Raw genomic sequence first — 17,514 nt, 5'->3', positions numbered from 1 at the left:
GGCGGGGCCACCTCTGACCCTCCAGGGGGGCTTGAGTGCTAGGACCCCCAACCCCATGGCTCTTCAGAGCCCAGGCTAGGCTAGAGTATGGCAGTGGCCTGGACTGCTGTCCCGGCAGGAGCCTTTGAAAGCCCCTGGAGCGGCCCTTGCCTGGTATGCCCCCAACCCTGACATCCCTTCGGGAGCCCCATCCCCAACAGTGAGATAATAATGACCATAATGAGAACAGTCACCCACACATGTGCACAGCGCTTTACAGGTTACAAAGTGTTTCACATACATCATCTCATCAATTCCTCACAACAGCCCTGTGAGGTAGGCAGGGCGGGGCATAACGATTCCATTTGTACAGATGTGGAGACTGAGGCCCAGAGAGGGTCAATGACCTATTTGAAGCCACATGGTAAGTCAGCAGCAGAGCTGGGACCAGAAGTTGGGCTTCAGTCCCTCCCCCAGCCCCTGGCTCTCTCCACTGACTGTGCCGTCCTCCCGGAGGACCCCAGCCCCTGTCCAGAGTCTCAGCCACACCTGAGCCAGGCCCCCCAGCCCCTGGCAGTAGCACTTCCTGGCAGTTTGGCCGACAGCCCCCACCCCCACCAGGCAGCCCTGTCTCCTCCACCTGCTCCCTGCAAACAGCCAGCCCAGAGCTGGGCCCGCACCTGCCCCGCTTGCCCACTCGTGTCAGCCACCTGGGCAGGCGGGGCTCAAAACTCCTTTCCTGTTTTCCTGAGTGATCCCTCCCCATAGGGGAAGAGAAGAGAAAGGAGGAAGAGAAGGAGGAGGAGGAGGAAGAGAAAAACAAGAAACTGAGTTGGAAGAGGGCCCTGGAGCAATCAGGACGTCAAAAGTTTGCATTCCGACTAGCTATAGGAAATAGTTTTTTTCTCTTTTTATTATTTCAAGTTTTCATAAAAATCCATAATTATTGAAACCCAAGTTACAGAGGAAGTTCTTAACTTTTTTTTTATTGAATTATTGACTGTGCTGCATGTTGGTCTGTCAGCTTCCAACTCCAGTCTGTCAACGAGTGCCCCTGTGCAGGTGGGGTCCCCAGGCCTGGACTGCTGAGGTCCTGCTAGGAACAGGGCAGGCGGTGAGGGCTGGTGGGAGGGGGGCAGCAGGGACCGGGGCTGGGAGGAAGAAAAAGAGTGTGTGGAGGGGCAGGGAGGAGACGGGAAGGACTGAGGAGCGGGCTTATGGCGGCCAGGCCCCTTCCCCTGCCCGGCTCACCCCGGGGGTCTCTGCCCCCGCTGCCCTGTCCTCATATCATTTTCATGTTGAACTTGCGTGGAGCGTCGGCAGAGCTGATGCCGGCGTCCGACTTGCGGGGCACATACTCGATCTCGATGTTGTGCTTCGTGTTGCCCTTGCCCCGGCTCCAGAGAAAGAGGAGCACCAGGCAGAAGAGGACGACGCCCAGGAAAGAGATGAAGCCCATGGTGGTGGCAATGATGAGGGTCTTGATGTCGAAGGGGAAAGGCACGGTGGCTCGAGTGCTGTTGGCCTCTCCCTCGCCCGGCTGGTTGGAGATGAAGGCGAAGGTCTTGTTGGGCTGATGGGGCCAGTCGGGCGAGTAGCTGCGCACATGCAGGTGGGCTGGCATGGAGTCGTTGCCGCCCGCGTTGGCCGCAATGCACAGGTACGTGCCATTGTCCTGGACCTGGGCATAGCGCACCTCCAGCGTGCCATCAGGGAAGACTGTGAGCCGCCCGTTGCTCTTGGCTGAGACCAGGTGCTTGCGGGGCGAGAGCCAGAGGATGGCGGGCGGCGGGTCGCCATCAGCCCGGCACACAAACTGCACCGTGTGGCCCTCGTCCACAAACACCTGCTGGGCTTTGCGGTCCCGGATGCGGGCGCGGCGGCAGGTAAAGTAGTTGGGCAGGAGCACGTCGGGGAAGTCCTTGAACTCCTTGCCTTGGACGAATTCGGGTGTAGCACACGTGGGCTGCTGCCGGTTGAAGTTGAGCCGCCAGCGGCGCCGGAACACCCACAGGAGCCGGCAGTCGCAGGCCAGTGGGTTGGAGTCCAGGATGAGCGTCTCCAGGTTGCCCACCGAGTGGAAGGCTGACTCCTCCAGGGTGGTCAGCTGGTTGCCCGAGACGTTTAGCACACGCAGGTAGTTGAGGCCGCGGAAAGCATAGGGCTCCACCACAGCCAGCTGCCCGCCCACCAGCTGGATCTCCTGCAGCCGCAGCAGCTCATGCAGCATGGCGCCCTCGATGGTGCTGATGGGATTGTAGGAGAGGTTGAGGAAGCGGAGATAGACCAGGTGGCGCACAGCCAGGTAGGGCACGGCGGTCAGATTGCAGTGCGTGATGGACAGGGACGTCAGGTTGAGGCCATAGAGGCAGTTGGGTGTCATGGTGTCCAAGTAGGGCCAGTGAGAGATCTCCAAGACCTTGAGCCGGTACAACCTCTTGAAGGAATAGTCCCGGATGGCGTTGATGTTGAGGTGCCGGAGCCTCAGGACGATGAGACTGTGCAGGTGGGACAGCGCCTCAGTGGGGATGGAGGTCAGGTTGCATTTCTCGAGCGTCAGCTGCTCCAGGCTGTTGAGGCCACTGAAGGCGCGGTGGGAGATGTAGACGAGGTCGTTGTCGCCGACCTCCAGCGACTTGAGGTTGTACAGGTCCTGGAACATGTAGTCCAGCAGGATGACGATCTTGTTCTCGCTGATGTCCAGCTTGGTCAGGTTGCTGAGGCCGGTGAAGACACCCAGGGGGATGAGCTTCAGGCGGTTGCTGCGCAGCCCCAGCGTCCGGAGGCTAAAGAGGTTGTTGAAGGCGCCGGGCTCTACAGCACTCACAATGTTCTCGTTGAGCTCTAGCTCTTCCAGGTGTGGGAAGCTGGCGAACTCGTCCTGGTTTAGCGTTTTGATGCGGTTCTTACCCAGGTCCAGCAGGCGGGTCTCGGTGGGGATGCCCTCGGGGACCGCCACGAAGCGCCTGCGGTGGCAGAGCACGGCGCGGTCCTGGGCGGAGCACTCGCAGCGGGGCGGGCAGCCAGTGGCCGAGCCTGACAGCACCGAGCCCAGCACCAGCAGGAGGATGGGCTGCCAGCAAGCCAGGAGGGGGCTGGGCATGCTCCTCACGCCCCCCGCCAGCATCCTCTCGCTCACCTGTAGCCAGGAAGGAGCAAGCACAGGACAGAGGGGGCAGTTAGAGGAAAGTGTCTGGCTGGACCCCAGTCTGTGCCCTCCTGCCCATGTCAGGAAGTCCCTGACACAGAGAGAGAGCTAGGGATCCGCACTGCATGGGACACTCCTGGGACCCAAGGGTGAGGTCCTGATGCCTAGGCCAGAGAGCCTCCTGCTACCTGCTGCTTCTTCCTTGCTCCTTACCCTGCCCAGAGTCCTCCCAAAGGAATTTCCCAGCATCCCTGGGATTGAGGGAGTTCACCAATAGGACAGTCACCTCCTAGGAGCCTGGTATTAGCACCCCAATACCACCTCCTTTACATCTCATGTTTTACAGGCAATGCGATCCAGGCACGAACCCCATTCCTCACCCCAGGCCCCAATCTCAGCTTCTCCTGGTGCTTATCAGGGAGAAAGCCGGACCTGCTGAGTAGCTCTTGGGGCTCACTGAGGGAATCAAAGGGCTCAAAGGCTGCAGCCTCTGGAAACAGCCTGCAGAGGAGCATATCTGGTCCCCAGCCTGTCAGGCAAGGGCTTCTGAGACTGTTGGGGGACACCCTCTCAGCCTGTAGCCTGAACTCCCTCAGGCCCAGACAGCACAGCGCCCTCCTCAACTGGCACTGCAGCTGAGCCCCCACCCCACGTCCTGGGACATCAGCAAACCCAGTGGCACCTGTCAGTGGTCACAAATCTGCTCCCCAATGGGGTTTCTGGATCAGTGGAGGGCACCCCAACCAGAAGGCCAGGACTCTACCCTGATGCCTCCTGCATGTCTCTAGAGGTTACGATCACACTCCTCCTCGAGCCGGGGTTCTGTGAGAGTGCAAGTCTGACGTGGGGGCGTTCAGATTCCCACAACCCACGACGGTACCGGCAGCTGGAGGCGTTCCTCCACACCGCGGCACTGAGGACACAAGCTCGCTACAGTTGGGCCCTGAGGAACACGATGGTCTTCAGTGGCCATGACAAGGGTAGTGGCAGGGGTAGTGATAGGCGGGGAGGGGGGGCCCTGCTTGCGTACAGGCTGCAGGTGGAGTAAGCAAGGGGCGTGCAGAAGTGAGTCTCTCCCCGCCGTGTTGGGAGGCTACCTGCTCCCACCTGCGCCCAGACTGCCTCCCCACCTCCTCTTTCCCTCCTCTGTTCCGCACCCCATGGAACAGCAGGGTCAGGAGGGAGCTGGGAGGGCTAGTCTGGACTTCAGGGGGCCACACCGCAGCCCACCTGCTACTGGTGGGGTAAAATCCATCCCGCCCCAGCCATCGCGCCCCAGCCATCGCGCCCCAGCCATCGCGCCCCAGCCTGCCACCCTTGGGCCTCTGCCGCCTGTTCACACACCCCACACACATGGTGCCAAACGGGGCTCATTACAGGAAGGGGAAACCCAGGCTGGGAGGGCCCCACAGCTCTGCCCCTGATCAGGCCCTTCTCCCACCTCTTCCAGCAGCCCACCACCCCTGACACACATCTGTACCAAACCTCTGCTTTCAAGGCCATAGGTCTTGTCGCCCACACTCCAACCCTCAGGCAAGGGGGTTGAGGCTCAAAGAGCTTATGGCTGCCCAAGGAAACACAGCCTGTAGAAGGGAGTGGATCTGGGACCAGAGCTCTAGTCTGTGAGACATGTTACACACCTTCCAATGCTCCAGCAGTCTCCCAGGACTGACAGTGCTCCGTGGTTGTTGATCGACTAAGTGACTGATTAACCAGAGAGGGCTCTGGTGTCACTGACATGTTATGGAATCTGAGAGGTTTTGTTATCCCCAACGGCTTTGCCTCTCTTTCTCCCCTCAGCCCCTCTCATCCTCTCTCCAGACTCCTGTGGTTCAGCCTACCCCGCCCCCCACCGGGCCATTTTCCAGTCACACATGCTCTAGTCACCACCAGAAAAGCAAACATCCTGACAGACGATCAATAAGTAATTGGGCCGGCAGCTGGGGCCGGAGCGGGTGTAGGGCTGGGGACCTGGAGAGGTAAATAGGACTTTTAGCACCCAGCTCAGGGCTGGGCTGGTGGGCAAAGTGGGGGCTGCTGGAGAGGGGGCTGAGGACTGACACGGGGGACAGCAACAGCACAGGCCACCTGAGATGCTGGTAAGTCCCTCACATACGTGAGAATAAGGCATTCAGAGCCACCACCATCCTGCCTCAACCTACCCAGGTACTCCTCTCCCAGCAGTCCGCCCCCTGAAGCCACCCAGGTGTCCCCACCTTATCCTGGCTCTAAACCATCTCCTCTTGGAGGACCCTCCCAGCCTCCTGCCCTAGCAGCATTTGTGACCTCCCTTCTCAAAGGCCACCTCCTCCACGAAGCCATCCGGAACCTACGCAGTTGGAAATCAACTCTTTCCCACAACACTAAAGCACCTTACACTTATTGGTAGTGACGTTATGTAACTGCTGTATAGCACACCTTGTTCTAAAAATAACTTGAGCCGACTAACAGAAAACATTATGCAACAAGATGATAAAAAGATAACGCCAGCCAGTGAGGAGAGAATGCCACGAAGTCATGCATCATGACTAAAGGTGAGAGTTTCCTGGGAACCTGAACAAAGAGGGGAATATGCACCAGATCCTCCGTGCCCAGCGCCGCGCCCTTGATATATGCCTAATCTGTGGTCAGACAGTCACGGGTGCTTCTGTCTCACGGAGCAGTGCCCAGGGGTGTCCTCTGAAAGAGTGTATGGAAGCGTTTGTGCAGTGGTTGAGGGCCGCTGAGTGGCTGTCCTGAAAGGTGGGGAAATGGGCCTGGAGAGGTTAATACGCTGGCCCAGCAGGAGCACAGCACACTGGGCCTTGTCTCCTGGACTGACACCCCCAGGGGGCCCCTGTCATCTCGGGGTGCTGCCAGGGCCACGCCGTGCCAGAGGGGGCCGCCAGAACTGCTGAGTGGGCAATGTGCTGCCCCTGCCTTCCTGGCACCGTGGATCCCGCTGGTCACTCCTGCCATTGCAGAGGAGAAGTGTTTTATGCATTTTAATCAGCGTTTTATTTTGGATCCTTGCCCCCTGAAGGGCTTCTCACAAGGGCAAGAGTTTAAAAATTGGACCAATAAATACAAAGGGAATAAACATGGAAAGCAGGCAGGTGGGCAGGCTAAGGGAGAGCAGTGCCCGGGGCACAATGTCAGAGCCCACAGCGGCCTGAGCCCTCTGGATCCGACCTCCACCTCACATTCTCACTCCTAGCCTCAGGCATATATGCCTCGCTCAGTGGCTCCCCACACCGGCCCCATATGGTTCTTTGGCCACTCTGTTGTGTGTCCTTGGACAAGGCCTGCCCTCTCTGGTCTACTTCCTCCACTGTACAGTGAGGGGCTGGATTCCAGGTTCCCCGAGGGAGCCCACAACAGAAAATGACTTGCACCAGCTAGAAAGTCACACTGTCAAACCTGGTTCAGGGTGAAGAGGAGTGGGGACTCAGGCCCCCAAAGTGCAGTTCCACTGGGGCCGGAAGGATCTATCTGAAAGGCCTCCCAGTGGGGCTGTCCCCTGTGGGTTCAGGATGGGAAAGGGGCCTGGCAAGGATGGAAGGGGCATGGGACCTCACCCATGAGTAGACTTGGGGAGAGAGGGCAAGGCTCATTCCCTTTGCTAAGGCAGCATTCAAAAGAGGTTATTTCAGGAGCGTCTGGGTGGCTCAGTAGGTTAAGTGTCCGACTTCGGCTCAGGTTGTGATCTCACCACTAGTGGATTCGAGCCCTGCATCAGGTTTTGTGCTGACAACTCAGAGCCTGGAGCCTGCTTTGGATTCTCTGTCTCCCTCTCTCTGCCCTTCCCCGCCCCCCAAAATAAATGCAAACATTTAAAAAAATTTTTTTAAAAGAGGTTACTTCGTAGCCATTTTACAGATGAAGACTGAGGCTTCCAGGAGAGAATTCATGTGCCCTCTGGCCTAGGTACAAAGTTAGGGGGCAGCAGAGCTCTGTTCCCCCTGGTCAGCTTGCCTGGTATGAGGCCAGAATTCTGAAAACACAGCCACAACAGGAGGGGCAGGCCTGTCAGGGCAGAGCTGGGGGCAGGCCCCAGGGCGGACCCCCTTAGGGAGCTCAGGCAGGTGCCCCAAGACCTGACACCAGCCGTTCCCTGACTGTGTACCTTGAACACACTGAGTTTTTCCTCCTGTGCCCGATGCTACTGTCTGTGCTAGAATCTCACCTAATATAGGGTGTGTGTGTGTGTGTGTGTGTGTGTGTGTGTGTGTGTGGCTGCAGCACAGAATGGAAGGCTTTGCTATTTTAGGTTTATGGTATCAATATTTCATGGTGTTCCCACTCAGCATTCCTCAAGGAGCACAGGGCTCCCCCCACCCCACAGGCACGCGGTCCCAGGCACGGACGTGCCCATTGCCATTGCTGGAGGCTCGGGAGTCAGCCTGGCCGTGTGACCTGAGCAATCGCAGTGGGCTGTTGCTCCATGTGCAAATGAGGTGGGCATGCCCCTTCAAGTCCTGTCCTGACATCCTACATTCTACCTTTCTACCACCGGGTCTGCAGCAGGAGGGAGTGAGGAGGGACATGGCAGGCCTGGGAAGGGGACTGAGGGCATCAGAACATCTGCCTACAGCCCTGTCCAGCTCTGCCGCCAAGAGATGCGCAGAAGAGCAGCAGAGGAAGGGTGACAGCAACAGAGAAGAGAAGACACACAGGGGGCCAAACAGGAAAGAACAGGAGGAGGAGAGAGAGGCAGAGAGGATGCAGGAGAAAGATGGGCACTGGAACAGCGGGTAGGGAGGGTTGGCACAGGTCAGGGGAAGATGGAGGGAGAGCTGCCCCACAGGCTCTGCTCCCGTTTCCCGAGCTGTGCGCGTGCCGCAGGTCACAAGCCCTGGCCCGTTTCACATCCTGTCCTCACCACCACCCCCGAGGTAGTTCTGATTACTCAGAAAAATGAAGGCATGCATGCAGGGTAACCAAAGAACAGAGACAGATTCCTGGTGACCTGCCCTGTCCCCAAGTCTCTGCCTGCCTGGGGTCCCCTCTTTGCCTTCAGCTCCAGGGCCTGGCGCCACAGATCTATTTCATGAAAGGATAACAGGTGTTGTGGAAAGTGGATCCCCCAAAGGCAGCCATGGCCACGTGGCCAGCAAGGGGTTGGAGGTGGGGGGCCAGTGAGGCCTGACTACAAAGCCCTCAACGGTCACCCTAGGTCGGTCCTCTCTCCCCCAGCAGTGGCTGGCTGTCCACCATGTGCCCAGAGCTCTTGCACTCAGCTTTCAGAATCCAGCTCAAGGAGGTGTCACCCTCCCAGGAGCCCCTCTGGGGTTCTCTGCCATGTCCTGCCTCGAGGAGCACCTGCCACTGCTGTTTGCTCTCTCCCTTCCTCCCTCTCAGAGCTTAGAGAGCCCCCGCCCCCCAGATTGGGAGCCCCCAGGGCAGGGCCAGGGTTGAACTTCACCTCCCACCCCGGCAAAGGGGCAGAGGGAGCCAGGAGAACACCCCCTCCTCAGGCTTTCCTGGAGGAGGAGGAGGTGTCAAGAGCTCAGGCTGAAACACAAATACATTTCCACAGGCCAAGAGAGAGCAGGGGGAAGGCATATCCGAGGGAGGGAATAGTGTGAGTAAAGGTGTGCAGGGGTGGAGAGCACCCAGCGACTCCTAATTGCTTCTCTCCTACCCCAAATCCAGACTGTCTGGGCTCCTTCTAAAACCATTCCATTCTGGCTTTCTAGGGCTAATCCCTGCTGAGGTGTGAATGGCTGATAATACTTTAAGGTGTGAGCTGCTAATGGGGGAAACTCAGTCCCCGGCCAGCCTAATTGGGCAGGGGCTGCCCTCTGGCACAGGGAATGCGGGTGGACGGGTGGAGCCCTGAGAGGAAGGTTCCGGTGCCCAGGCTGGCCTCCAGGAGGAGAAACCCAGTCTGCGTGGCCAGAGGCGGGCAGCATGGCTGTCTCCTCCTGGGCTTGTCTGCCCGCCTTGGTTCGGCCTCTCCCTCTCCCTTCTCCTCCTCCTGCAGCAGCCCCCCACAGGGAGAGAAAAATCAACCTGGAAGAAAATTGAGGTCATGTCCTTTGTCGTGTATAATTCTTTATTTTCCTCTTGCTCTTGGTTTTGGCAGAGTTGTTAGGCCCCTGGGACGTGTGTGTGTGTGTGTGTGTGTGTGTGTGTGTGTGTGTGTGTGTGTGTGTGTAGGGGGGTGGCCTGCCTGCTGTCCCTCCTCCTGCCACCCCACACCCTCCCTGGCCCAGTGCCGCCAGCCCCATCTCTTAGGTGCATTTGGAAACTCAAACTGCTCCCAGAGGTGCTCACCTGCACCACCAGCCGAGCCGGCCTGGAGGGTGCTGACTGGGCACAGTGGGCCTGCCTGCCTGTTTGCTAGGGCAGCTGCCCCTGTGTGTGGTCTGGGGTGAGCACCTGCCCCCCTGCATCTGAGGGAGGGGTGCCCCTGCCCACCCCACCAGAGCACAGCTCATCTCAGGAGCTGCTAACCTTCCGGCCAGCCCACAGCCCCAGGCCGTTTTCAGGATAAATTATGAATTTTAATTGTCAAAGCATCTTAGTGTTTAAAGGTTTCTATATATAGGCTCTGCCCTCCAGGAGTGGCCGGCTTGATGGGGAGGAGCAGGGGTGGAGCAAGACCTAGAAGAGCCCACTTCTAGGTAAGCAAGAGGCATGGGGTTCACGGGTCCCAGGCCTGGCCCCAGTCAGCCCCACCGTATGACCTTGGGTGAGCCCTGGACCACACTGGGTCTTGCCTGCCCCTTCACAGGCTTGTTTTGAGGTGAGAGTCCTAGCATCCCTAGGAGCTGTCCTGGGGGAAGTGGGAGAAGGCCACCCGTTCTAGGAAGCTTCCTTGTGGTCGTGCTGAGCCCACCTGAGTGGACAACACCCCTACTCGGGTTGGAGCTGTCCCAGAATTGAGGAGGCGTAGGTAAGCACCCATGTGGTGACCTGACAGGCCTCAAGGAAAACCCAGGTCCCCAGACCCCTATGTCCCTATCTCCTTTCCTCCCTCCTCTCTGGGTCTAAGACACCAACATAGGCGTCAAGGGGCAAGAAGGTGCCCCTGAAGGCCTCTGGCTCCAACCCCCACCCAGGCCATCTTGGGAGGTGCCTGGCAGACCCCCTCATGCAAACAGGTTGCCTCAGCCCTCAGGGCTCCTCTACCTTGGGAACAGTGCAGACTGGCCCGCCTCAGGCTTTGGAAGCCTGGAAACCAACCAATCCCTACCTGGGAGGGCATCAGCCTTGAGCTTGAAAGAAGAGGAGCCCACAGCCTCTGAGGCCCAGGGTAGGGAGCAGCTTGCTGAGGGCAACCGGAGGCATTGGAAGGCCAGAGACCTAATACATATAATGATAATGAGAATGAGGCCTTTTGTGTGCCCGGCATTATTCCACATACTTTCCATATAAAAATTCATTTCTTGGGGTGCTTGGATGGCCAAGTTGGTTGAATGTCTGACTCCTGGTTTTGTCTCAGGTCACAATCTCACAGTTCGTGAGATCAAGCCCTGTGTCAGCCTCTATGCTGGCGGTGTGAAGCATGCTTGGGATTCTCTCTCTCCCTCTCACCCTCCCTCTCTCATAGTCACTGCCTCTCCTATAGTCACTCCCTTTCTCTCTCTCAAAATAAATAAACTAAAAAAAATTATTTCTACCACACAACTTGTTGAAGTAGGGCTGTGTTATTATCCCCACTTTGCAGATGGGAAAAACAGAAGCAGAAACAGGTTCTGTAACTTGCTCAAGGTCAAACAGCTAGCATGATATGAACTCAAACATGAACTTGTTCAAGCTTCACAGCAATCTTATTAGGTTGGTACTGTTATCCCCATTCTACAGATTAGAGAACCGAGGCACAGAGAGGTGATGCAGTTTGCCACAAATCATACAGCAATAAACGGCAGAGCTGGGATCAGGCCTGAGGCAGTTGGACCCAAGGCTGCCCTGACCACGCCTGCATACCCCCTTTCCTGGATTCAGGTTCAAGGGCCTGCTGAGCTGTATGATTGTGGGCAAGTGGCTTTATATCTCAGGGCTCTAAACTTCCCATTCAGGAAAAGGAACAGCAGACTTCTCACTGCCCTGGGCTGGGGGCAGAGAACTCAAAGAGGGAGAAGGAAAGAGACGTTTATACCAAACATATACACTGAGTGCTTTGTGGAATGACCCCACCAACCCTCACCACATACCTGATGAGGGAGGAACCATTAACCCCACGTCTCTGTTGAGGAAACTGAGGCTCCAAGCCACTAGTTCACCTGCCCAAGGTTACTGAATTTGTCTGGCTCCAGAGGCATGGTAACCCTAGAGACCACCCCCCGGGTGAGGGAAATGAGGGGTTTGTCCTAGGTCCCACAGTGTCTCTCCCCAGTGTAATGCCAGGTTACCATAGTGGGGCTAGATCAGGGACAAGTGAAGGTCTGAGTTATTTCTGCCTCAAAAAGGGGAAACAATTTAAAAACAACTCCCAAGACACCCAAACCAAGGCCCAGTGAGGTTTTTTTCTTTTATAAATAAAAACACTTTCCCTTCTATCACCACGGACCACTCAAAGCCCCCTCTGCTCAAGTGAGTCTTGTCCAACCCCTTGCCAAAACCCATTCTTCAACCTGGTACACGGAGCTCTGAATGGAGAGGCGGCGCACCCTCTGGTCAGGTGCATATGGGTTCCATGTTCTGCTCAGGCATAAGTGACACTGCCACGCAGCTGCCTGTTTATGAGGGGCCTTGGGGGGAGGCATCTCTGCAAATCTCTAAGGGGAAGGCAGAGGGTGCAAAGAGTCCAATGCAAGCCAAGAGGGTGGAGTCAAAACCCACAGGCAGGGTGCTAGGAGAGGCCCATTCAGCTCAGTGTGAGGAATCAACTAGAAGACCAGATGGCTCAGGATAGAAGATGTGCCTTAGTGGTAGTGAGGGAGTAGCCTTTCATCAGGAGTATGCAAGCAGAGCATTACGGATCAGGGACACGGCAGGGAAACCCCTTTGCTAGCTAGGGTCCATGCCTTAGCAGCTCCTCTTAGCTCTGAGATACCCCCATCACACACCTAAGTAAAGGGATGTGAGATGACCAGTCCCTCCCAACTGCATCTCCTGCCCTGTGCCGGGCCCATCAGAGGAAGCGTGCTGGCCAAGGCCCCACCCCCTCTCAGAGACATGAGCAGGTTCTCTGGAGAGGAAGCAGAGGAGGTGGCAGAAAGAGATTAATTCCCTGAAATGGGAAAAAATAGAAAAACACACACACACCACACACCCTAATAACATGTAATAAGAGGTTGGAGACAAGGAACAATGCCCTGGTAATGTCACCCTGGCGGCAATCAATTTGGGTGTCACATGAAATAGGCATAATTATTCCGCCAGCCCCGTCGCTCGTCTCTAACCAGCTCCAGGGGCCCAGGTCCGGGCGGGGAAAGTGGCCTGGAATCAACCGTTGGTGCACTGGGCTGGCAGAGGGAGCAGCCTCAAATTACCTTGCCAGCACCAAGCTTCTCAGCCTGTGTGGGTACACAGAGGGCCTCCGGGGGGGACCTCACTAACACCCAGGAGCTACCTTGCTCAGCCACCCCTCATTCACACAATGGGTAAGGGCAATCGGGGAGGACTCCCCAAGGAGGCGAGAACGAAGGAAGAACAAGTGTACGTGTGTTCCATCCAGTATTCATTCCCCAGGTCACCAATGCCAAGTCCCATGACAGGCGCCAGGGTGTGGAGATGAGCTTTTCCGGGAGCTGTGCATTATTAAAATAATGAGGCATAGGCTCTCTCCCTTTCCAAAGCTAGGATCACCCCGTGCCCATCCTGGGGGTGAACACAAAGCCACTGGGGTTCCTTTGGCTCTAACTGCACAGGACTTAATCTCCCTTTGCTGCCTCCTCTGTCATCTCCACTTCCCTGGGGGGTCCTCCTGACTGCTCCTGCCCGTCCCGAGCTCAGGGCTTGTACAGACAGTACCCCACAACTGGAGATGATGAGGTGCAAAAGGGATAATCACTTCCTAAGCACCTGTTACACACTGGCTGCTGCCCATCTCAACCCCCATGTCATACACCAGAAACCTTGAATTCTGGAAATGCACATCGAGGCCATAATGCAACACCATTTTACACCCAATCAATAGGGAAAAACCAAGACAGCTGGTCATACGGAGTATTGGCAGGGGTGGGGAGCAATGGGGACACTCCTCTCCTGTTGGGGGAAGCATAAATGGTCCTACCAATTTGGAAAACACTTTGACACATTTTCTGGTAAAGCTGAATATGAACAAGCCCTTTGGCCCAGCAATTCCGCTCCTAGCTGTGTGCCCCAAGACACTCTGTACATTGCCTCAGGAGACAGGGCAAGAAGGCTCACAGCAGCATTGTTGTAAGAACAAAAAGGGAAACAACCCACATGCCCATCAATAAAAGATAAATACACTGTGTTATGTTCAAACCACAGAACATTATGCATCAATGGAAATAAATGAACCACATTTACCATTATCTGCAACAATATAGAAAGGGCTTTACAAATATGATGTTGAAGAAAAAAAGCAAATTCTAAAGGGCTGCATACAGTTTCAGGTTCTTTTTACAAAGTTCAAAAGTAACACAAACGGAACAATCTCTATCTATTAAAATGCATGAATTTAAAAAGGCAAGGGAATGCAAAACAGACAGGATAGTGGCTACCTCAGAGAGAGGCCAGGAATAAAGTGAAGAGAAGCACGTGGAAAATGTACATCATTATTAAAGTGCCAGTGTCCAGGTTAAGGAATAGGGCTGCCATCTTTGTTATATTATTATTATCACTAATGCTAAATATATTAGCTAATCACCAGGCCATGCCCAGACCAGTGAGCCCTGAGCCCCAGGGGTCGGGAGGAAGGCATTGTAGACTGAGCCTGTAGCCTGGGGACTTCGGGCAAGTCATTCCATCCTTCTGGCTCTCAGTTTTCTTAGGTATAAAATCAAATCTTTGCACCAGTTACAAGGAAAAGATTGTGAACACATCACTGATATAAACTGAGTAGTAAAAATTTCTTGAGAGTTTACTGTTTTTTAGGCATTGTTCTTTTTTTTTTTTTAATGTTTATTTATTTTTGAAGGAGAGGGAGAGAAGAGTGTGAGCAGGGGAGGGCCAGAAAGAGAGGGAGAAACATAGAATCTAAAGTGGGCTCTGGGCTCTGAACTGTCAGCACAGAGCCTGACATGGGGCTTGGACTCATGAGCTGTGAGATCATGACCTGAGCTGAAGTCAGACTGTTAACTGAGCGACCCAGGCACCCCTACTAGGCATTGTTCTAAATGCTTGGCATGCTAGCATACTTAATCCTCCTGCTTGTCCTAGAGGTAAATGCCCTTGGTACCTTCACTCTTTGGATAAGGAGACTGAAGCCCAGGGAGATTAAGTAACTAGGCAGAGGTAGGGCTGAGATCTGAACCCAGGGATCTGGCCCCAGGGTCCACACTCAATAAGCTCACTAGAAAGTGACATCAAAGGAACCAAGCACACGTGAGGATGAGGTTGTTGGCAGCACAGCTCTACTGGGCCCACAGCATCCAAGGATATCCATCCATCCATCCATTCAGTGAATAAACAGAGGTCAGTATCAAGAATGCCTCAAATGCATTTGGAAATGAACCTGCCTTACCACACTCTTTCTACAAAGAACCATCCCCAATTTTGGAATCCTCTGTTTTCTGTGTCTCTGCAAAGTCTGCTGCCACCCTAGCCTCTTTCTGGTGGACCCCGGACTACCTCAGCCCGAAAAGCAAATCCCATCCTTCTCTGAGGGCCCGTGTGTACTAAGTACCCCACCTGGGGCATCCTTGAGGTCACCTAGCTCTGTCCATCCACACAGGCTGAGAACACTGTTTCCCCTCCAGGTAGTCCTTGCCTTAGCTGCTCCCTGGTGCCTCCCAGTGTTTTCCCTATCCCAGGGGCTAATCAGGGGAGCCCAGGGGATGGGGACAGGATTGCCCAGGTTGTTCAAGGCAGTCTATGGGAGCCAGAAGACAGCCTAGTCCAGAGCCAAACAGCTCAGCCAGGATGTGTAAAATAAACACAGGAACTAGTGTGGCTGGTACAGTATTGGGTGCAAACCAGTGTGGTTCACTGTGGGCGCCCGGAGGAGGAGGATCAGTAACATAGAACCTCAACAAGGCTCCTTTGAGGAGGGGCCAGGAGAAGAAGAGAGGAGGGCCTTGGATAGGGATGCCAGACCAAGACAGGTCATAGGGCGTTGTGTAGAGGAAGTGGTGGGAAGCGAACAGAGAGCCATCAACAGGTAACCACTGGGAAGTGGGGGGGAGCCCTGGGGCTGGAAGGTACCATATTTCCATAGAGTGCCACACAGAAGACAGCTAGATCAGGAGACCCTGGCTAACAAGGCAAGGCTATGACTGAAGTCACACCGTCTTCTACTGCCTCCCCACCCTGGCCTTTGACTAGCCCCATGAGACTATGTGACATGCTGCCTCCACGGGACCCTGTGTAAATCACCACATGGCTTCATTTATCCCCAGGAATGTGCGCCCTCAGCCCTGGTAGTGACCCCTCAGCCATCTGCTTTGGTCAGCACCAGGGGGGCAGTGCCTGAGAAGCATCACTGGTACCAGGGGTCCCGTCTGGCTTTATAACAGTAACCCCCCCCACACAGGAGGCTTGGGGTCATTTGGGATTTGGGGTTTTTGATGTCCCTCTGGAATTCTGAGTTTTACAAAACAATATCTAGTAAAGGAAAACCCAGGTGCTCAGAAGCAGGGTATAGAGCACCTGACTACTAGGATCAGAGGCCTCCTGCAAGGGGCAGAGCAGTCTCTCCCTGGTCAACACAGGGGCCCTCAGCCTACAAGCCAAGATCCCTGGGCTTTGAGCACACACACAGCCCCCTAAATCTGGCTCCTGGGATTGATCAAGGCTCTGGGGAGCACTGCAGCCTTGACCAAGCCATCTCCAAGGCGCATCTCACACTTCATTGGCAGGGGGGTGGGGAGGAGACAGAGACAAAGAGCGCATCTCAGTGGGGGCTAACCTCACCTTTGCTAAAGCCCCCCTCCAGTAGGGGCATAGGGGTGGTGCCAGGAGTCCCTACGGGGGTTCCAGGTTCCAGGGAGTTCTTGGCCCTCTCCCTTCTGGCACCTCATTGCCTCTCTCCTGCCTCAGGCGGTGGGGAGAAAGCAGGCAAGCTGTCCTGGCAGACCAGGTCCCACATCAGGACAAAGGGACTGGGAATGGCTGACTCTCTTTTCTCACCCTCACTCCTCACTGGATGTGGGGAAGCCCCAGGGGCTTTGCCGCCTGGGTGCCCAGCTCACTGCTCCCTGGGCATGGGAGGCACCAGTGCCGGAGCTGTTGCCGGAATGACCAGCAGGGCTGAGCCCAGAGCCATGGGCCAGGCTGGGCTCGCACCCTCTGGCTGCCCAAACCACGCAGAGGAAGACCGATGGCAGGCTGGGCTGGCAGGGAAGGGGCTGGCCCAGATGGCACTGCCCTCCACCTCAGGGCCTCCTGCACTCCCCCAGCACCTCCCACACACCCCTTCACCTCCTCCCCCCAGAGCCCAGAACCTCGGAGAACAAAGGGGATGCCTCCAGCACATCCAGGGCTGGAGGGCGCTGGGCTGGGGCCCTGGGCAGAGCAGGGAGGGCACTGTCCACTGGGCCTGGCCCCACCCCTCCTCCAATTGGAAGCCACCTGGATAGACACATCTTCTGGGGGTGCCTTGGCCACCTCACGGAGAGTGAAGAAGCAGAACAGGACACTCCCTCCTCACCTCCCTTTTCTCAGCTGGTTCCCACCTCCCACAGGCTGTCTCAGAATGAAAAGTGGGGCAGGAGGAAGTGAGAAACCGGGGCTGAAGACAGACAAAGGGAGGCCCCTAAAGGGTTGCTGGGTCCTCCACAATCCCAACTCCCTCTCCTGCACTCTCCCCACCCCCCAGTTCCCCTTTCCTCCCCCTCCTTGGGCTGGAGCTGGAAGGGGGTTGCTCCTGGTCTGGACAGAGCTGGTGCCCAGATTGGAGCCCATGGAGAAAACTGGTCCCTCACCTGCATCCTCCAGCTACCCAGTGACCAGCGCTGGCCAGGGCTGCCAGGGGGTATCTGGGATCTAAGGAGAGGGGCGCCGCTCCGCTGAGCAAGGGGCTTACCCTCCAGGATGAACGGTGCTCAGAAGGGGTGGGGGACGGGAGACCCGCCTCACTAGGAGCCCGCGGGGGGTCCCTCCACAGCTCTGGGATCCCAGCTAGCCAACAAGGAATTTGTTGGGGTGGGAGGAAAGGAAAGGAGAAATCCTCATTTCTGAGACTCGAGGAGGGTCAGATCTGTGACCCCAACGAGAAATCTGGATGGCGCTGGGGTGCCCCGCGGCCCCAGGAGGGTGCAGCCGGGCCAACGGCGGCCCGCACGGGAGCTCGCTGCGGGGCTGCCCGCTCGGGGCTGGGCCGCGGCCGC

At 56.3% G+C, this 17,514-nt stretch overlaps 1 protein-coding gene across 5 annotated transcripts in view; it reads right to left on the bottom strand.

Annotated features, from left to right (window-relative positions):
* Positions 1-224: 224 nt before the first annotated feature.
* Positions 225-17,514, bottom strand: part of LINGO1 (leucine rich repeat and Ig domain containing 1) — a 194,244-nt gene continuing 176,954 nt past the window's right edge. For all 5 annotated transcript variants that reach the window (XM_029951961.1, XM_029951964.1, XM_029951962.1 and 2 more), the window contains one exon: positions 225-3,118. In XM_029951961.1, coding sequence (XP_029807821.1) covers positions 1,262-3,106 — 1,845 coding nt within the window. In that variant the 5' untranslated portion in view covers positions 3,107-3,118 and the 3' untranslated portion in view covers positions 225-1,261. The remainder of the gene's footprint in view (positions 3,119-17,514) is intronic.

The sequence above is a fragment of the Suricata suricatta genome, chromosome 9, assembly GCF_006229205.1.
Source record: "Suricata suricatta isolate VVHF042 chromosome 9, meerkat_22Aug2017_6uvM2_HiC, whole genome shotgun sequence".
NCBI lineage: Eukaryota > Metazoa > Chordata > Mammalia > Carnivora > Herpestidae > Suricata > Suricata suricatta.
This window is presented reverse-complemented; position numbering and strand designations above follow the sequence as displayed.